Raw genomic sequence first — 21,265 nt, forward strand, 5'->3', positions numbered from 1 at the left:
GGCCCTGAACCCGGCAACACCTCCCTCTCTTCCAGATTACTCGCTGGCGAGCGCGGACCTGTCGGCCCTGCAGGGCTTCGGCTCCCCAGGGATGCTGTCCCTGGGGCAGGTGTCGGCCTGGCAGCAGCACCATTTGGGACAGGCTGCCCTCAGCTCTTTGGTGTGAGTAACCGGAGGCCTCCCTGTGTCTCCCCTGCGCCCTCATTGCACCGGGGACCCCCCCCCACAGAAACTGGCAGACAGTCCTCAGTGCCCCAAGCAGAAGCGAGGGGGCCAGAGGGACTGCTGTGCTGTCCCTGCTTCCGGAACGTGGCTGGTCCCCCACCTGCTCCACGGGCCCACCGCCCTCCGGGTTCTACAGCATTTGGGTGGCCCGAGTATTTGGAGAGAACTTTGTTTATGTGGCTCTCATTTAACAGCTTGGGTACTAAGCACAGGAGGCCTTCCTTAAAGGAGATTCAGGGAGCGGGGCTCCCACAGGCACACTGCGGGGGCAGTGGGCACCCTGCCTACCAATCCCACCACAACAGAGCCGCCTGCTCCCACCCCCACTTCCCAGCCTGTGTCTGGCTATGCAGTTTGAGTGGAGCCAGCTGGAAGGTATTCGGGCGCACATGCGTCTCCATCAGCAGACAGGCGAGGATGGTGAGCTGTGCCTTTTGTCCTCGCCCTGCCCACAGGGGGTCCTGTGGCAGATCCCAGCCCACCGCACGCCTGTCCTCACTGGGGAGCTGGCAGCAGAGGACACAGCTCTCGGGCTGGGCGTGGGGATGGAGAGGACGGGCAAAAGTAGGTTCACAGTTGTGAGCACACAAAGCAATTTATTCTTGTATTTATTACTGGGTTATTTCCCACACGAACTACTGTGAGCGAGCAGGGACTCCAGTGGTGCCCAGGAGAGCGGCAGGCCCTGTGGAGCAGGTACCACACAGTGTCCCAGAAGAGGGGACAGCACGCAGCCCCAGCTGGCCTCTGAGGGCTCAGGGCGCCCCTCCTCCTACCCGAGAGTCCCCTGAGGGATGTGTGGCAGCAAACCCTTTGCCTCTCGAACACCCTACAAATGTCCCTGGTGCAGGCGGGGGCGTGGCGCTCGGAGCCAGGGAAGCCATGCACACCCCCCCCCACCCCCCCGGGTCCTACTCCGAGCAGGTTGCTTCCTCTCTGGAAATGGGGTGATGCGGCTGACTTCTAGAGTCGCTGTAAGCAGGTGTCGTGCCCCCCACAGCCAAGCGAGACCCAGCTGCAGAGGAAGCGGGGGACACGGGAGTCAGGCTGCCGATGGCTCCCCCAGGGCTTGGCCCACGCATGGCCCCAGGCTTGTGCTGGGCGCTCCAGCTATGGAAGGGCCAGGGTGTGAGCAGAACTGACCCCCGAGGGTCTTGATGGGACTGTTTTGGGGGGGTTTCCTGCCAGGGAGATGTGATTTCTTTTGAGGCCAAGCACTGAAGGGGACGGCCAAAGCCAGCCGTGGGGAGCCAGGCGGGGTCTCAGACAGGGCTCCCCTCTGTCCGGCAGCCTGTCCTGTCCTTACTGCGTAGGCACGCCCACAGGCCATCCGACATCTTTTTCTTCTCCCCTGCAGTTCTGGAGGGCAGTTATCTCAGGGTTCGAATCTGTCCATCAACACCAACCAAAACATCAATATCAAGTCCGAGCCGATTTCACCTCCCCGGGATCGAATGACCCCGTCAGGCTTCCAGCAGCAGCAGCCGCCGCCGCCGGCACAGCCGCCTCAGCCCCGGCAGGAGGTGGGGCGCTCGCCCGTGGACAGCCTGAGCAGCTCGAGCAGCTCCTACGACGGCAGCGACCGGGAGGACCCGCGGGGGGACTTCCACTCCCCCATCGTGCTCAGCCGGCCCCCGAACGCTGAGGACAGAGAGAGCCCTTCTGTGAAGCGCATGCGGATGGACGCCTGGGTGACCTAAGGCCGCCGGGCCGGTGGTCTGTACTGTTACTGCAGTGAACTGCCCGACGTAGCTAAGGGGGTTGGTGAGGACGTGAGGTAAATATATTTATATGTACATACATACATATCTACCCTTCACGTATGTATGTATGTGTGAGTGTGTGCGTGGGTGTGTGTTGCATACGCAGAATCAGGCACTTACCTGCAACTCCTTGTCGGCCTGCAGATGCGCGTCCCCGGCCGAGCAAGCACCCTGTAGGCAGAGTAGTCTGGCGTCTCCCCGGGCCCCGTGGTCGTGAGAGACCCAGTTTCTGCAGAGCAACGTGTGCCCGTAGGTGCCCCTCCCACACTAGCTTCCCGAGGGCCCTCCTTGTGTTTGTGCGGTGACTGCGGTGCTGCGGAGACGCTGTGTAGAACAGAGCAGTAGCAAAGCAGGCGCCGAGAAAGCAATACTGTACATAAAGTGTCATTTATATTAACCACCCGGCATGGGTCTCTTTTGCAACGGGGTGCATGGTAAAGGGCTGTTGACAGTAAAACACACAAAAAAAGCCCCACACGTAACTGTTTTGCACGTGCAAAAATGTATTGGGTCAGAGAAGTGATCTTTAGCTAATAAGAGGGAGAATAGAAAACACGCATGAGATCTTCAGAAAATACTAGCCTAGAAATATAGAGCATTAACAAAGTAAATTAATATATTAAGTTATAATTGGAATATGTCAGAAGTTTCTTTTTACATTCGTATCTTTAAAAAAAACTGATTTTAGCTCATGTATATTTTATATGAAAGAAAAACACCCTTATGAATTGATGACTATATATAAAATTATATTCACTACTTTTGAAACATTCTGCTATGAATTATTTATATAAGCCAAAGCTGTATGTTTTAACTTTTTTTTAAGAGACTAGCTTTATCTTGTTTTAACTTTTTAGTTTTATTCTAAGAGGGAAAAAATACCTTGCAAGCAGAACCTTGGAAAGAAAAAGCCATGAACACTTACTATTCTATATATAAATTAAAAGTTGAGCCAAACGTTCTGTAAATAGCATCTTAAATATATTACCACCTTTGATGTAAGTACCTATGTATTGTATGGTCACCAGATTAAAAAGTATATTTTTGTGGATTTGCCGCCAATTTGGGGGGAAGGCGAGATCCCTGTTGAGTAGAGTATTCACTGTTCGATATTTACTATTTTGTTAAATATATTGTACTTGGATTCTTATTATTAGCCTAGTCCTTCCGGGGGTTGTGTACGGCCCCTCACTGGTGGTGAGTGTGTGGTGTTGCCTTGTAACCTTTGTGCTGTATGGGTTGAGCATCATTATATATTTTATATGTGTGCATAAATAGCGAAGTGGCAAAAACCAGTGGTAAGTTCATGCTGCCGAAGAGCCCGGTGTGCTGTGCCGTCACACGGGCCCTGAGGCACCACCACAAACTCGCCTCCTGGGGGGGAGCCCGAGGGGTGGAGGCAGCCCTGGCCCCAGAGCAGGCGGCCGACCAGACAGACGAGCACAAAGGTTCCACGAGGGGCACAGGATCGGGGAGCCCTCGCGGGCGGGGACCTTTCTCCCCAGCCTCCGAGGTGGGGTCCTGCAGTGCAGCCGTCTCTGTGTGGGGACAGGACGCTTCCGGGGAGGGAACCGTACCCTCAGCTCCTATTCCAACCAAGGCCTTACGCTCGCAGGGCACAGCAGGTCCACCCCTGTTCTGGGCTCGTGCCACGAGCGAAGTTCAAAGTCCTATAGCTCTCCTACTGCAGACTTTTAAGTACTACTTTTCCTGAGAAACTCAAAATGAGGGTTTAGAAATGCTGCTATTTTATATTTTACACTTAACATTGAGCAGCTACCTACAATTTGTACTTACGTTTCCCCCCTAAATTGCACCCCTTTTGGGGGTTTGCTTAGATGCTCTTGGTGACAAATCATCAGGCAGGTTCTCTGCGTGGCGCCCGCAGTGCAGAGTCCCTCTGAGTGACGCGGGGCGGCCAGCAGGGGGCGTGAGGCGCTCCCTGCTCGCACCAGGCAGACACTCGCTTTTGAGACGCCCCACCTTTCTGAACTACTTCCTCGAAGGCGCAGTTCTTCCCAGGTCACCCCAGGCAGAGCAAGGCCATCTCCCGACACTGCACTTCCAAGACGACCCTCACCACGCACCCCCGCCCACAGCTTTGAAAGTGTTCAGTGACCCTTCCGTTGTTGCTTCTGCATGTTCATGACCTTCTGCTGTCCACTGGCATGGGAGTGGACACCGTCACATTTACTGTCTATTTTCTTGTGTGCCTTAAGAGATGGCTTTTCTGACTGTATCTCAGTAGTCTTTCTTTCTATGCAGGTTTCTAATCAGTACAACTACTGTTTTCTAAAATAACCTTACACAAGGCTCGGAGTTTGTATTCCACTCACAATGACCAAGTAACAATGTACTCCGTTCTCGGAACCGAGTGCTCGACTGTTAGCCCTTCCCCCACACGCGCAGGGACCCGCAGCACACGGACGGGCAGGCAGCCCGCGCCCCCACCCCACGCACGCACCGGCGCAGACTGGCCGAGACACGGGCTCCCTAGAACCTCCATCTCTCACCCTTCCAGACGCAAGTGTTTTGTATGACACCATCACAAGCAAAATGCACCCATGCAGATGAAGTATTTTATTACTAAAACACAAAAACAAAAAAAGCTTAGCGTGAATTGCACTGGTTACAGCCCGGTTTCCGACAGCCGGGCTTCCCTCCGGACCCTGCCGATGGAGGGAGGCGGCCCCGCCCCAAACTCCACCCCGTGAGCCCCCATTACTCCATTGTGTTAGCCACTCAATCGGGTTTGTTCTGAAAGGAACCACCTGTTTCACCATCTCCTTTAAGCCGAGGGACCGCTGACAGAGCATCCACCCATTTTCCGTATTAACCGTCATGCGCACAAGAAATACATAGTAAATCGGGAAGCAGAAACTCCTGCCGTTGGATCATAAGAAGCTAGAGGATTATTAGAATGTGAACAGGATTTTACAAATGTAAAACTTTCCTTTCTCTGTAGAAACTTTCTTCACTTTGCTGTGCAAGAAGACACTGCTTTGCTATATTTAAAATGGCTTTTTTAAAAGAGATTTATGTATTTGGTAAATGTTTGTAGTCAACAGTTCACACAAGAAGCTGTACGCGGTTTGACCACGTGAAACCGTTTGGCGGCACAAGCTGGACTTTGTTGCCATCCCTGAGATGAAACTAAGTTCATCTCAACTTCTCCCGATGTGTTGTTTTTTCTTCATTATACAATAAATATGATAGTGAACTTTTTATCAAATGGGTAAGAAAACGCTAGAGGTTGTTGTAAACTCTTTGTATCCTGCACTCACCACAGTAAAGACAGACTAGCTTTTCCTGTGTACCCCAGACTCTGTCGTGTTTGCCCCCAAGCCCCTCTCCTGACCCTGTCTGCCCGCAGACGCCCTCTGCGCCCCGACACCTGACATGCAACCAAGGGGACTGCCACAGTGCCTGCCAGCCTCCCCTCCCGGCCCGGCCCTGGTCCCCAGCGTCGGCCACTGCCCCCGCCGGGCTCTGAGAGTGGCCCTGCTAGCAGGATACACACGGCGAAGCGCCAGGGGAGGTGAGCAGTGGGGCGGCTGCTGTTCGAGTCTCTCAAGCTCCCGGAGAAATTGTTTTGCCTGAAATGCACACACAGTGCGGAGCTGGGGCAGCCGAAGACCGATCTCCCAAGTGAATTTTTATTTCTAAAAGCGACAGGTGGGAAAAACGTGCAGTGGAAAGTTCCTCTGATTTGCTTTCTAAAAGCCTAGCTAAGCGGATACTTGCAGTCAATTAAATTCAAAGCTCCATTTTTCTGCCGCTGTTACTTGCTGGCCAGAGGGAGGCTATGGGAGGTTTCTGAAAGGTGGCTGAGAGCGTGGCTAAAAATACTCGGTCGCACCGCAGCTATTTAAAACCCACTCCCTGCGACTGCCGAGTCAGCGCCCGAGGGGGCTGGGGGCGGGCTCTGGGCCGCCCCTCAGGTTGAAGCTGACTGCGCCAGCAGGTGGCTCTGGCCTGTTCCATCCAGGCTTCACGAGGGGTCACAGGACTCCTGGGTCGAAACGGGGGGGCGGGGGGAGCAGTGATTCTTCCCGGTCCCACAAAGGCACCAACACCCTGGGGAGGGGAGCTCTGGGTGGCCACGAGCCCAGCGGCCAGCGCGGGGGCTGCAGACAAGCTCCGCCCAGAGGGACCGCCCAGGGAGCGCGTCCGGGACGCCGGCCGCCGAGACACACACCCGACCTGCCCCCGTGCACGACAACAGCATGCGGATGGCGGTGTGGGACGAGAATTCACGGCTGCAGTAGCGGGTCTCACTGTATACCTACCCGTTCGTGTCACTTTATGTTCGACTCACTTCAGAAGAAGTTGGAGAAACGTCACCCCCAGTGTAACACGTCATAACCACAGGCCTTCACGCCCAAACGACTGCTGAGTTAACTGAATACACAGCCTCTGAATGTCCCCATTTCCCCGCTAGGTCTGTGCCTGTGACAGGATCCAGTTCGGACCCCACGTGGCACGTAGTTGTCATTTCTCTGTAGCGGCTCCTGGGTATCGCCTTAAAAAAGACAAGACACCCGGGAAGACGACTGGACAGACGGGCGGTCTGGAGAGGGCCCCTCAGTGTGGTCCGCCCGGGTCCTCTCGGCCGCAGCGAGCTGGCCAATCCGGGAGGAACGCACAGACACAACGGGGGCCGGGGCGGCACGGGGGCCGGGGCCGAGGTCCGAGTGCAGCTGGTGCACACCGTGACTGACAGGTGGTTCGGGGAGATCCTGAGACCTGACAGGTGTCCCCTCGAGCTCTCGCCCACTCACTGCAGCGGCTCCTGCTGTGGCGTCCCCGTCTCTCCCTGCATCGCGCTGGGACCTCTGTCAGGGGCAGCTGCTGCCCTCGTTATGGACTCGGGTACTCACGTAATTCTGGGGGCGATAGTCTAGTACTATCGGCACTTTGTTCCGTGAATTATTTCAGCTTTGGCCACGGAGAACGCCCTCTGCCAGGACCCCCTGCTCAGTGGGAAGCCCCTCCCCACTTCGGGGCCCTTCCTGGCTCCCTGGCAACGTGCCCCCCACTGCCCATCCTCTTTCGGACCCAGCACTGCACCCGCCACTTCAACACCGAAATGAAAAGGGAAATCAAGAAGTACCTCGAAATCAATGACAATGGAATCGGCACGGGAAACGGGGGTATTAGGGAAGCGGTTCCTAAAGGGGAAGTCGGTTCACAGTAATAAAGGGAAATGTACAACACAGTGAAGTCTCAGACCTACACTTACACCCCACGGAACTAAAAAGGAATAAAATAAGCCTGGTTCAGTGGAAGGAAAGAAAAACAGTACAGAGCAGAAATAAATGAAATAGAGATCAGAGAAACAAGAGAAAAGATCGATGGAATGAGCCAGTTTTTTTAAAAAGAAGACTGAACTGAGAAGTCTTAAAACCACACGAGGGAAAAAATCAGAACTGAAGAGAAAAAGACAAATGGATGCCGTAACTCACGTGGGATGATCACATGGCATCGCTCCGGGACAGCAGCGAATGGGGAGCCTGGATCACACGGGTGAATTCCGAGAATAAAACCCAGCAAGCCAGACCCGTGAAGGAACAAACCCGAGCAGGCGATCCCGAGGAAGGTGGCCGAGTGAGAATCGATGCCTCCCAACACAGGAGAGCCCCAGGGCCGGATAACTCCACGGGTGGAGTCTGTCAGGTATTCAGCACAGCTAACCACAGCCCTCCCTCAGTTCCAGAATATGAGGAGGGGACAGTCCCACACTCATTTTGCAGGGCCAGGGCCAATCACCCTGGCACTGAAGCCAGACAAGGACGGCACAAGAAATAAACCACAGGCCGCCATCCCTCACAACTACAGGTGCAAACACACTCAAGATATTAGTGAGCCAAGGTCAAAGGTGCCGCTGCCCGCAGCAGCAAGGGTGGTCTCGAGGTGAGGCGAGGGATTTAAAGAATGGAGAGGACCATAAGCTCTGCTGGCAAATGGCAACTTTATTCAAGGAACTGCTGGCTTATATGCAGAACTGCAGTGGCCTGAGAACAATGTTGTTTTACAAAAGTTTGTACACTCCCGAAAGCTATCAAGAGGGCAAGATGTTCTCATATCCTGAGAACATGAGCCCAAAGATAGCAGTGTCCTCATGACTATCACTTTCTTGGAACATGATGCATATGCCAAGATCTTGTTCTTTCCTTCAAGGCTGAGAAGGAGAAGGTCCGGAAGATGTCAAGAAACCTACCGGCTCCAGGGACCAGAAACCAAGTCTCTCCACCATTTTCACAGTGGGGGACTCTGTCCTTGGTCCCCTGCGGCCTGGCGGGCTCCCACACAAAGGTGCACAAGAGCCATTCACCACAAGCAAGTGGGATCTTCTGGTCTCTGGCTGTGACAGGATCCAGTTCGGACCTGGGGATCCAGGGTTGTTTCCAGGACATCATGCTACATGCCGCTGTGACAAGTGACAGAAATCACAGGACCTCCTATAAATGCAGAAAGGCCTCTGATGGAAGGCGCCAGCCCTTCCTGACAAAATTGCTCAGCAAACTGCGTGTCCCCAGCGCGCTGAAGGCCTGCACCTAACACACGTCCACGGCTGACAGTGCACCCCGCGGAGGAGGGCTGACCATCTGTCTGCGGTCAGAAAGGAAATGTTCTGGAGGCCCAACCTTCACGGTTCAGGTGGCATAAAGAAACGGGAATTCCGGGTGGGGAAAGGTGGTGGGGAGACCCCAGCTTCCCCCGTCCCTGCTCCCCCAAAGATCATTGGACAACTACCTACTGAGAGCGGGCCAGGAGATGTCTGGGATCCGCCTGGGAGGCTCTGCAAGACAGAGACGAGCACACCCAAGAATGCAGCACCAGGAGGACGACCACTGCCCCCAGAGGGCGCTCTTGGACCCTCCTACCAGGGGAGGAGGAGGGAGTTCCGCGGCTCCCCCGCGTGCAGACTCTCCAGACCCAACCCTGCAGGTGTCCACCTTTCCCCACCACCACCTTCCCCGGCCCCTCCCTGCAGCCCGCCCGCCCCCTACCACTGCCCAGGCTGGACCCCACAGCCTTGGCCACCCCAGGTCTCCCTGGCCATTTCAGGACCAGACACCTGGGGCCCACCTGCTCCACCAGGGCCAGGGAGCTCATACCCTCTGCAAAGGCAGGGCACCCACCTCGGTGTGGGGCCGACCCCACTGCCACACACGCACGGAGGGGATGGTGGTGCACTCGCCACATCAGGGCCCCAGCAGCTGCTGGTGGGAGAGAGAAGGTCCCGCCTCCCGTAACTGACCCGCACAGAGGCCATGCATACACCCAGCACCTTCACGTTGCCAGGCAGCCCACAGTGGCCCTGGACACCTGCCCTGACCCTGGCACCATAGCTGTGTCTGCAAGCAATGGGGACCACGACCTGGGCCCCTACAGCTGGCCCCACAGCTGGGCTCCGGCCACCCTGCCGCTGACCCTGGCCCCCAGCTCCTGCTCCTGGACACACGGCTTAGAAGCCACGGTCCCCGTGGCCACCGCGGATCCCTACCCACTTGCTGGGGATGGATGCCAGGGGGCTGAGCCAAAGGGACATCAACCCCCCCACCCCCCCCGGGGACCCAGTGCTGCCACACGCCCCAAGCCACTGACTCGGGGTCACAACATGAAGAGGGGCCACTTCTTCCGACACCCAGATGCCTACTCAGGGCGAGAGGGGTTGCGCAGGGTCAGGGACATGGGCCTCCACCAAGGGGGTGGAGAGAGGGGGCCCCCAGCTACTGGCCCAGAGAGGCTGAGACAAGGGGTCCTGAACAGTCCTTGGCGGGGCGGCGACTGAAAGCTGGGCCTGGTGTCAGAAGAGCCGTGAGGCTGGAGAGAGTCATAGCGTGAGCAGTTTTAGACGCGTGATCGCATTAAACTGTCGGCCCGAAACACACCGCTGCATCTGTAAGATGCTTTACGTCAACTTCCCGGGAGCCCCAGAGCAAAACTATTCCGCGGACGCACACGCGGGGAGCGGCGGGGCTCGAGGAGCAGCCCGCGGAAAACCACTGTACGGACAGGGGCGGTTCCTTGGGACGACACCGAGGCTTAAACCCGTGCGCACCCAGCGCCAGCGGGCCTTGCTGGGTTAAGCAGATACCGAGACCTGGAGAGAAGCACACAACCTCAGGAGGAGGAGGGACTCCGACGCCTCCCCGTCGACAACCACCCAGATGGAAAGCCCACGTGGACGGTGCGTGCACTGTCCTCACCTGAGCCAGCGCGTCAGCCCCAGCTGGACTAGGACCAGAGACCGGAAGCCAGAAGCCGGAAACCAGAAGCCAGAACCCCTGTGCCCCGCCCACCTCGTGCAGCACGTGCCCGGTCCCCTGCTCTACGACGGCCCTGGCGAGTGGCTCGCCCGGACCGTGCTGGGGTGTCTGGACCAAGCCCTTCCACGCTGGACGGAGTTCACGGAAAGTACAAGGACACCAACAAATGCCACAGAAACAGGAGAAGGAAGCCCCAGACTCCCTGGAAATAGTAAATACAGAGTGAAAGTTAGATTCTGTAAGGTGAGGATGGTGGTGCGTTACTAACTTTAAACAGCTCTGCTTGCACAGTTAAACACATGCAGTTGAAAAGAGCCCTAACCACAGCGCGATCACACAACGCAAAAAACACACGCACTTGTGCACCTATGGCTAAGGGGTGTGTGTGGTTTGGACTCCCCTGAAATGTCAAGTTTAGGGACCCTGTAGAACATAAGGTGTCAGTTAAAACAGGGTGTCATAACTTAAGGTGTTTTTATGTAAGTCTCATGGTGACTGTTAGGGTGGACGGGGATAGGAGGAAGCTCCGGCTGGACTTTGCCAAGACGGACATCCTCACAGTAACCTGAGTCCGAGGAAGAGACCACCAATGCTGTACTGCTTCTTTGTTCAGAGGGCACCAATCCCCAGCTCCCACAGGGAGCCAACGAAAATAAAACCCCACTACATTCCCTGCTCTGGTGCTACATCTCCTGGCCTCACTCTGCAGGCTGGGAGAACCTCGCCCGGTAGCGCAAACCCCAATAAAGCTCTTTATTGCCTACTTTATGGCTGATTGGCATTTCTTCCTCGGTGGAACCTAAGAAAACCTCTCAGTGACTACATGACGAACACCTGTAGGGGTCACACGAAGGGACAGGAGAAAGGAGTCAAAGCACACTAGTACCAAGACACCAAAGCAATCAGAAGACAGCAGGGTAAGAGGCAAAAAATGGCCCTGGCTGGTGTAACTCAGTGGATTGAGCACCAGCCTGTGAACCAGAGGGTCAAGGGTTCAAATTCCCAGTCAGGACACATGCCTGGGTTGCAGGCCAGGCCCCCACCAGGGGGCACATAAGAGGCAGTCACACATTGATGTTTCTCTCTCTTTCTCCTTCTCTGGGCTAAAAACAAATAAAAAGAAGCAAGAAACAACTGAGCTATAAAATGAGCCAGAAAACAATCAACAAAATGGCAACGGTATTGCTTGTCAATAATTACTTTAAACATAAATGGATTAAAATCTCCAATCAAAAGAGACAGAATGAGAGTCACTTTAGTGTTAAATATGTAGACTGTAATAAAGGATTAGAGAAAGATATTTTATGCAAAAGGCAGTCCCCCAACCCCCCCAAAGGTGTAACGATACTCATATCAGACAAAACAGACCTCCAAAAATGGTAACAGGAGACAATGAAGGTCACTGTATAATGATAAAGGGGTCAGTCCATGAAAATGATGGAGAATGTAGATGCTTGTGCACCACACACTCGGGCACCTAAATACGCAAAGCAGAAACTAACAGACTAAAAGGAGAAGCAAGCAATAGTTGCAGCTGCGGACATCACCGCCCCACCCTCGACAATGGACAGGTCACCAGCCAGAGTGTCAGCAAGGAGACCACATGTCTGAAGGGTGTGCCGGTCCACATGGGTTTAGCAGACGTGCACACTGCATTCAGTGACAGGAAAACACACTCAAGCATCCAGGAACACTTTCTAGGACAGACCCCATGCTAGGCCACAAAACAGTGCTTAGCAAAGTCAAGGCGACCAAAATCCCACCAAGGGTCTTCCTGAACAGAATGACAAGAAACCAGAAACCAGTAACAGGAGGAAAAGGGAAATTCATGGACACATGGAAATTCAACAGCGCCCTCCTCAACACCAGCGGGTCAAAGAAGTGATGACAGATGAAGCAACAAAAGCACACTGGGACGAGCTAAGAGGGGAAAGTTACGGGACGCAGCAAAACCAGCCCCAACCGGGAAGCTCACGGCGAAAAACATCAGGCAGGAGGCGACCACCTCTGTGCACCGTACTGTTTCACACACACTGGAAACTAATGTGCTAGGGTGTGTCAACGCCAATTTTCAAAAAGCAAGCCACTTACAAACGAGGAAGGACGCAAACAACCTGGCTCTCCATCTTTGGAAAATAAAAAGTGAAGAACAAAGGGAGCCAAAGGCAGCAGCAGGAAGGAAATAATGAAGATCAGAGCAGATGCATGAAATGGAACAGCAGAAAAATTAACGACACTAGGCTGGTTCTTTGAAAGACTTAATGACACTGACAAACCTCTGGCAGACTAACCATGGCGGAGGAGAGAGCCAACTCAAAGTTGAAAAATCCTATGATCATCTCAATAGATGCAAAAAAAGCACTGGACAAAATTCAACATCCATTCGTGATAAAAACTCCCAAACGACTGGGTAGAGAAGGAATGCGCCTCTTCATAATAAAGGCCACATGAGACAAGCTGGCAGCTGACATCCTGCTTACAGTGGGAGGCTGAGAACTCGCCCTCGAGGGTGGGTACAAGGCTGGCGCGCCCATTCCCACCACCCCTACTCCGCACCGTGCTGGCAGGCCCAGCCAAGGGCTTGCAGGCAAGAAATAAAAAGCATCAGAATCGGAAAAGAGGTAAAATTGCCTCCATTTAAAGATGACCATTTTATATATATATATATTCACCAAATCCTAAAGATTCCACAAAAAAACTGTTCGATACATCCAATGAAGGTCCAGGATACAAAATGAACGAGCAAAAAGCAGTGGTGCCTATGTGTGTAAACTAACAGTGAATTACCTGGGGGGGGGGGGGTGCAGAAAATGACACACAACAGCATCGAAAACAATGAAACTCTTAGGAACGAGTTTACCGTGATGGGGAAGGACCCCACACCGAACGTGACAGGGCGTGGATGACAGAAACTGAGACGTACACGCGTGGGAAGGCATGCCCGGCTCACAGACAGGGAGGCGTGACATGGTCAGAAGCCCGCGTTCCTCAGTCATCGCAGAGCCACACGATCGCTCTCAGGATTCCAATGGCATCTTTTTCTCTTACACAAGCAGGAAAAAACAGCCCTAATCTCTAGGGAGGCACCAAAGACTCTGGAACCTGGGCAACCCTACCCAGGAAGCACGAGGCAGGGGGCAGCAGACTTCCGGTTGGCGGCGCAGTAGAGAGCTGCGGTGCCGGGAGCCACAGCAACGGCACGCACGAGCAGCCACCAGCCAGCGGAACCGAGCGCCCAGGGCCCAGGTTAAGCAAGCGTACGCCTACAGACCCTAGTCTTTGGCACAGGGACCAAGGACGCACAACCGAGGAGAGAGGGGTCTCTTCCACAAGCAGCGCTGGGAAAACTGGGCATCCACACCCACCACAAAAGTTAACTCCAGATGGGTTAAAGCTGTGAATGTAAGACTAAAAACCATAAAACTCCTAGAAGAAATCGTAGGAAGTAAGCATCTTTGGGATTTTTTAAAAATGTATTTATATCTTTATTTTTTACGGAGTTTTTTGGGGCGACGTTGGTTAATGAAATTACACAGACCTCAGGTGCGCTCTTCCACAACACACCATCTCTATACTGTATTGTGGGTTTGTCGCCCCAAGTCAAGTTTCCTTCCATCACCATTTGTCCCCCCCCTCCCCCTCTGGCCATCACCACGCTGTCGCCTGGGTGAGTTATGTTTCTCCTTTTTTTGTTTAATCCTTTCCCCCTTTCCCCCAGCTCTGCCAACCCCTCCCTCTGACAACCGTTCATCGGTTCTCTACCTGCGAATCTGTTTCAGTTTGGTTTGCTAGTTTATCTTCTTCATGAGATCCCACATCTGAATGAAATCACACAGGAGGAAGTGAGTTTCTTGACACTGGCCTTGGCAATGATTTTTTGGGTCTGACGGCCAAAAGCACACGGCGGCACATCAAAACTAGACAGGTGGGGCAGCATCAAACCAAAAAGCTTCCACACAGCAGAGTAAACTGTCAACAAACTACACAGACAACCTCTGCGATGGGAGAAAGCATTTGCAAACCTTGTATCTAACAAGGGGTCAGTATCCAAAAGGCATAAAGAACTCACACAACTCAATAAAGGAAAAAACCAAACCAAACCAAACCATCCCATTTAAAAATGGGCAGAGGGCAACAGACGTTTTTCCAAAGAAGTTATGGATCGCCAACAAGTACATGAAAAGGTGCTCAACGGCCCGCATCATGCACCTCAAACCCACAGTGAGACATCACCTCACACCTGTTAGAACCGCTACTGTCAAAAAGACGAGATGACAATGGCCAGCGAGGAAATGGACAAAGGGGACTGTGAACTGCACAGCTGCTGCGGCAAAAGTGTGGGGGTGGGGGAGGTCCCTCGAAACGTCAGAGAGCCAGCGACCCTGGGACCCGGAGTTCCACCCCTGGGAAGCCATTCAGAGGGAATGGGAACACCGTGCAAACACGTGCCTGCATCTCCGTTCGTAGCAGCTTTACATACAAGACGTGGAGGATAAACAGATGCAGAAGCTTTACACACACACACGCAAGCGCGTGTGCACACACACGTACAGAAATACCGCGCCACAGAAAAGGAACCCCTACCACTGGGGACAGAAGGCCCTTAAGGGCACCATGTTTATGTGAAACAAGTCAGTCGGAGGAAGACACTGTCCCGTCTCGTATGTGGAGTCTAAAAAGAAAAAAAGCAGCCAAACTCACAGAAAAAGAGATTTGTGGTCACCAGAGGCAGGGGGAGGGGACATGGCAGGTGGGCAGAGGGACAGAATGTCAGTTCCCAGGCCAGTGAGGACTGGGGCCGTACCGTGCATGGTGACGACAGCTAACTCTGCTGAGACACAGTAACCTCGTTAAGAGCAAATCTTAAGAGTTCCCATCACCAGAACCCCCCCGCCCCCGGCTTTTGTATCTGTGAGAATGTGGGTGTGAACTAAACTTCCCGTGGGAATCCTGTCACTGCGTCTAAGTCCAGCCACCAAGCTGCACTCCCTAAACTCACGTAGTGTCCTATATCAACTGTATCTCACACACACACACACACACACACACACACACACACAAAAACGGGAAAAAAGACCAACCTTCAGATCTCCTCTGAGAGCCGTCTTCACGGGGGCCCCCATTGCTCCCCTCAAGCTCAGCCTTAAAGCAGAGGTGGCGGAAAGAGCGACCTCCCCCGGGAGGGTGGGGGCATGGGTGACCATGGCTTCTGCTATGAGGTCTCCCTGCACCCCCTCCCCCACAGTTCAATGGTGGGTGCTGACGTTCAACCAAAAGGACTGAACACACTTCACCACTTCCTTGAAACAAGGACACCTCGAAGACACCAAAAACATAGTAAAATACGTAGAAAACCAGCTGCACGGCCCCCGGTGTGTGTACCCAGGGAGTCATTTAGAGCACTAGTCAGCTAGACGGTGGGTGACCGTCACCTTGGGCGCAAGCCTGGGACACCTCACCCCGTCTTCTCCAACGTCCCACGCCTTTTAGTTTTGAATTACCAGCCTCCAGGTTTAAAGAAAAAGAAAGAAAGAAAGAAAGAAGGAAAAAAACAGGAATCCGTTTTCCTTCACAGAAGAAATTACTTTATTCCATTTGGAGGATACAGTTCATTCATTCTTTGCTGCACAAAAGTCATTTTCCCACAGGACGCCGGGCCCCACCCAGTGAAGTCAGTGGTGACAAGTGGAACCCTTTGGCAACCAGAATTCAGGGCATTTTCTATTATTTTAGAAGTGACGTTGCCTCACAAAGGCGAGCTGGTGAGGCAGATGCGAGGCAGGGCGACATGCACGACTGGGCAGCACTTTCTGCCAGGCAGGGAGAGAGCACTACTGGCCAGAGCCAGTCGCCCTCGGCGGTGGCAGACGGGGACCCTGCCGACAGCCAGGCGACCGGAGCCACCCGGGGCTCCTTCCCCGCACGCCCAGTCTGGGGGGGCGCATGGTGCTGTAGTGACGATGCTCAGCCCTCCATAGACACGCGTCAGTGTTTCTCCTGCCGCACCTTCAGGGTACAGGCGGCCATGGGCGTTGGTGGTTCAACTCCACAGCCATGCATTAGGCAAGGACAGGGCGTGCTCCTCGACAAGGGTGTTCAGCAAGGACTCGTCCTCTGGCGGCTTCCAGAACGGGTCCCAGTCCCACAGGGAAGTAAACGCAGCTCCCCAGGAGGTGGCCAGGGCCAGCAGACCCAGGTCACAAGCCCCGTGGCTACCCGAGCTTTTCACCACAGCAGCAGCGGCCGCTAGTTCCCCACCCAGGCGGTCGGCCTGAGGGGACTGTGCAGAGAGGGGGTGGCTGCCACTGGAATTGCTGCTTTGGGGGCTTGCCCTGGAACTGCACTCTCTGCCACCGAGCCATTGGGGACAGCAGTTGAGTTCAAGGTCCCAGGAATCTCCCCCGTCGCTTGTATTTTAAAATAGACCAAATAAAACACTGGTAAGACGATGCCCACCAGAAGCATGATACAAACGGCGTTCCACCACTGAATCCCACAGTCCGCCCCATCAGCGGGCGTCTTCGCAGGAGCCGGGGGCAGTGGCTGGCGGGGGGGCTCCACGCAGTACCTGTCCTTCAGGAAGATCTCCGACTGTACCACATGCTCAATGTTCTGGTCGATGCCCTTGAAGAAATCTGTCAGCGGGCTGGCAGCGGCCCCGTCCGGGTCTGGCTGCTCCTCCAAGGTCACCCAGGTCTCTGAGGACGGGCGGAGGAGGGGTCTGAGTTCTGTGTGGGTCTCTGTTAGGATCCCATGGTTTTTCACTGGAATCTTAACAGATTTCAAAGCATATAAGTCTTGTTCTCCGATGAAGTTGTTGGCTTTCTTGATATCTGCAACCTAGGGAACCAGGGAGACAAGCATCATGAACTACACAGGGCTCCTCAGAACTAGTATCGGAACAGCAGTCCTGAGCCTCTCGGCTTGGGGGGGGGGGCAGCACGCCCCCGGGCTCTACCCCACCATGGACACTGGGATGCTGGGCCTATATGTAAAATTATTTTAGGCTAAAGAACAGTGTGTTTTGGCTTTAACGTACAGCTTCATCATCAAAATTTCCTCCACATTTTCAACTTTGAACAACTTAAGATCTTAAGTGTTGGGAAAGACTCTTGTGTTTGCTTGCAGTGTGACTGCAACAAAATGCTTTTAGGTGGCACACAAGCCTGGTGGTGGGATGCAGGCTGGTGCTCGGCTGCTACTTTTAACTCCTGAGGAAACAGCGCCCCCGCCTGGCCACCCGCCCTCCTGCAGCGGAACGCATTTCGCCGCTGCAGTGCACATTGGCACTGTGCAAACAGAGCCCCTGCCAGCTGGCCGGGCTAAAACGGCCAGAGTTTACCAGCAATAACCTTTTAAGAGGTGTGCCTCCAGGATTCTATCACATTTTCTTCTGCACAGGTGCTGCATGGCAGACAGATTTATTTGTTAAATAAAAGTGACCTAGAGTTAATTCACCTGGAGGGTTGCACAACACGATAATTAGAAGCACGTGGGGAATCAGGACTCAAGTTGGAAACTACGGACTGAAACCTTCTATTCCAATACCAGCGCTGGAGGAGAAAGGAACAGCACTCCGAGTTTTACAAAGTAACAAAGTTCCTGAAGAACACCTTTCATTATCCACTTTGAGGTTTAAGAAGCAGGGGCTTAAAAATGAACCCTTCCTCAAGCTGTTTAAAAGTACCAGAGGCGGACTCTCCAGTGTTGACACTTAAGTCCACCTGGAGAGTGTAAGCACAGCCTAATCCAAGGCATCGCCACCGTCTTAATTATTTAGCAAGTGCTTTCAATTGTCTAATTAAACTGGGGTGAGGGACATTTTTAATTGATGTCCTGAAACTGAAGCACAGGTGCTTGGGACCACTGTGTCTTTGTCTCTAACAACCTAACGTCACATTTATTTAATTTCTACAGGAAAACTCATCACTTATTCTCGGCATTCATTATACACGCTCCACGGATTCATTACATATCACCACTCGAAGGCACTCGGTGTGTCTATTCAGCTCTTTGCAGGGAAGGATGCCTTTTTCCTCTCATGTTCTAGAAACCATGCAATAAGCCCACAGAGGCCGATCAGAAGGGTCAAATGTGTACATTTCAGTACAATTCAAGGACCGATATTGTGTTCCTGGAGGCCCTCCTGTTCACTTCCGGGGACACGTCCCAACACCCCACAGGTGTGTTCAACCATTTGAACCTTGTTAGACAGTGACAGACGGTTGGAGAAGGAATAGATTTTGTGACTATCAACAGACTGCTCAGGTGGCCGTAGAGAAAGCCGGGGAAACTTGTAGCATGGTGTCAGCAGAGCCAAATAGTTTCAAACCGGGGGGGAAAGGCAGCAATTCTGTAAATACTTTCCTACTTACTTTGCCACTGTTAATCACTCTGAATGCTAAAAACATAATTAGAGAGAGAGAGACAGGGTTATATACACAGCATACAAAAGCGAGATCATGCAGTTTCAAAAGGGAGAAGACAAAACTTTGCCAACGAAATACGTTACCACCGGCAGGAAAGGGTCAGAAAATGAGCAGCAGCCAGAAAATCGAGCATGCCAAAGGAATCTTGGACAAATTCTGCCTGGCATCTCTGATCTCACTAGGTTTGGGGTTTTTTTTAAAAGATTTTATTCATTTTTAGAGAGAGGGGAAAGCAGGGAAAAAGAGAGGAAGAGAAACAGCCATCAGCTGCCTCTTGCAAGCCCCCAATTGGAGACCTGGCCTCCAACCCAGCTATGTGCCCAGACGGGGAATCAAACTGGTGACCTTTCAGTGTGCAGGCCGGCACCCATCTACAGAGCCACAGCGGCCAGGGCTGGCCCCACTGGGTCTCAAACACAGTTTGGAGGGGCAGGGAAGAGCAGAAATATTTTGCATAAGGGGGAAACCCTCATCACCTGAGAGTCCTAACCCCCGCTTGTTATGAGCCCAGGCTTCAGGGCTGAAAGTACTTCCATCTGCCTCCCATCTCCGGCTAAACAGGAGTCCTCATGCTTCAGGAGGCCTCTCCCAACCCCCTGCTGGGGTCAGGCCGGATCAGCAGGGGCTCCCACACAGCCAGCGAGGCCCTGCACGGGCCACTGGCCCTCTCCCCTGTGGGATGTCTTACTTTGCAGCCATACTGAAGAGCCAGCTTGTTGAGGCTGTCCTCCTGGGCCAGCTCCCGCTGCAGCAACACGACGTCCCCGGCTCCTGGGTGGGGAGGGTGGTGGGCACCCTTCTTCTGGCGTTCCTTGCCCCGAGGCCGTAGAGCCACACTGTGGGACTCTTCCTCAGAGGAGTCCCCCAAGTCTCCATCACCATTCTCAAACACGTAAACTTGACTGCTCGGAGTCCCACAGACCATGGCGGGGCTTTGGAAGGTCTTGGTTAACACTCCCTTCTGCCTCATTTTCTTAACTGAAAACCAAACCCCATGGTTAATTCCTCACAAGGCATCGCATCCCTCTGACTACATTCAAGATAAGGGCTTGTCAGAGATGACTCCTTTCCTCAATCATTGTAAATCCTCAAAAAAAAAAAAAAAAAAAACCCAGCAGTACAAAACAGTGTGCTCACGCTGAAATGCAGCGTGAGAGATAAGCAAGCAAAAACGCCATTTTTCCTAATTGCATATTTTGCACAGAAAATACAAGAACCCCTCTGTGTCTCCCCTTAGTCGTCATCCACACCTGTGACTCCTGGAAACCACAAAAGGTACAGAAAAACTTATCTTTGTGGCCGCTGAGCAATGAAGAGTGGCTGGGGTCCTTGCACTGAGAAACTTAACTCAGAACTGTTGCACGAAAAATTCTTGTTCTGCTTTACACATTTCAAGGTACTCTCATTAAGGCCACTTGCTTAGAAGAACTACGAATTCGACACGCTGTTTCTGAAACATTTTACGTTATAAGCTACATGAGGCAAGTTAGGAGAAAACTCCCGCCAACCTCAGAAATTCGTCCGGTTTCTCACAAGTCCCTTTGCCTTCATTTCACCCCGTGTCTGGTTTTTATTTTCACTTCCAGCCAGGTGCATGAAGCCACAATACCCCCTTTCCCCTCCCCAGATCGTTCCAATGCGTGCAGAAACGAAATCTCAAACACAGAGAGAATGACAGACTCAGAACTGTCTCGGGGACCTTGGGAGCCACAGAGGGGCGGCCCATTCGGGGACAGCGCGTGGCCCAGCGCGACACCCTCCCACTCCGCGCCCCCACTCCCGTCCCCGCCCCCCGGAGCCCCCGCCCCACCCCGAGGATCACCTGCGGCGGCCCGAGACCGGGGCCGCGCCTACCCGTCCGAACTCCGAGCTAACAGGGACCCCGGAGACTCCCAGCCTCAGTTTCCCCGCAAAGCCTCTTCCGTGACAATAAAAACCTGGGGCGGTCCGCCTCTGCGCTTAGACAGGCGGGGCCCCAACTTACACAAGGTAAGACCTCTGACCTCCAATCCCAACAACCTCGTGCCAGTTCCCCACGGTAGCGGCCGCCGCCCCTGAGGCTGTAGGACGGTGGCCTGTCACCGAGCCTAACAGCAGGGCAAACTCACCGCGTCGCAAGGGGCTCGCCTAGCGTCCCCAACCAGCACCGAGTCAACCCCAACCCCCGAGAAAACCCCGATACCTCAGCTCCCAGGATTCGCCGCGACGCGCAGTCGGCGCTGCAGAACTACTGCGCATGCTCGTTGGCTACGAGTTTCAGTGGACCTTGGGGGCGTGGGGACCGCCAAGCAGCCAATGAAATCAGCGGTGGGCGGGCACTGGAACAAACCAGACACTCCTGATAAGTCAACAAGGGACCCGCTGAGAGCGAGGCTAGGAGGGCGGAGCACGAGCCTAGGGGCGAGGCCCGGGGCGGGGCCCCAGCCCTTCAACCTGACTCGCCCCACGCTCTCCCGTCATCCACGGGTTGCTGTTTACTGGAACGCCTCTCTCCCGACTTTCAGCGGAACCTTTGGCCCCACTTTGTACGTCGATAATCTGGAATGAGAGGGCGGATTCACAGTAGAGGGGG

The 21,265-nt window shown here is 53.8% G+C and overlaps 2 protein-coding genes across 13 annotated transcripts in view; one reads left to right on the top strand and one right to left on the bottom strand.

The window, feature by feature from the left end:
• MEF2A (myocyte enhancer factor 2A) overlaps positions 1–3,280 on the top strand; it is a 104,543-nt gene extending 101,263 nt beyond the window's left edge. For all 10 annotated transcript variants that reach the window (XM_037053727.1, XM_037053725.1, XM_037053734.1 and 7 more), the window contains 2 exons: positions 36–162; positions 1,583–3,280. In XM_037053727.1, coding sequence (XP_036909622.1) covers positions 36–162; positions 1,583–1,925 — 470 coding nt within the window. In that variant the 3' untranslated portion in view covers positions 1,926–3,280. The remainder of the gene's footprint in view (positions 1–35; positions 163–1,582) is intronic.
• A 12,546-nt stretch (positions 3,281–15,826) lies between these two features.
• On the bottom strand, positions 15,827–20,954 carry LYSMD4 (LysM domain containing 4). Of its 3 annotated transcripts, none has more exons than XM_037053736.1 (3): positions 20,876–20,954; positions 19,382–19,671; positions 15,827–17,104 (listed from the first exon to the last, which is right to left on the bottom strand). In XM_037053736.1, exons 2-3 carry the CDS (start codon positions 19,661–19,663, stop codon positions 16,511–16,513), a joined length of 876 nt encoding a protein of 291 aa, XP_036909631.1. In that variant the 5' UTR covers positions 19,664–19,671; positions 20,876–20,954; the 3' UTR covers positions 15,827–16,510. The 3 variants fall into 3 exon arrangements, with proteins under 3 accessions (XP_036909631.1, XP_036909630.1, XP_036909632.1); XM_037053735.1 differs by having other exon boundaries at positions 20,802–20,882; XM_037053737.1 differs by lacking the exon at positions 20,876–20,954 and adding an exon at positions 20,516–20,795.
• Between the last annotated feature and the right edge of the window lie 311 nt (positions 20,955–21,265).

This window comes from Sturnira hondurensis, unplaced genomic scaffold (assembly GCF_014824575.4).
Source record: "Sturnira hondurensis isolate 20B ecotype Veracruz unplaced genomic scaffold, ASM1482457v3 Scaffold0007865, whole genome shotgun sequence".
NCBI classification, from domain to species: Eukaryota; Metazoa; Chordata; class Mammalia; order Chiroptera; family Phyllostomidae; genus Sturnira; species Sturnira hondurensis.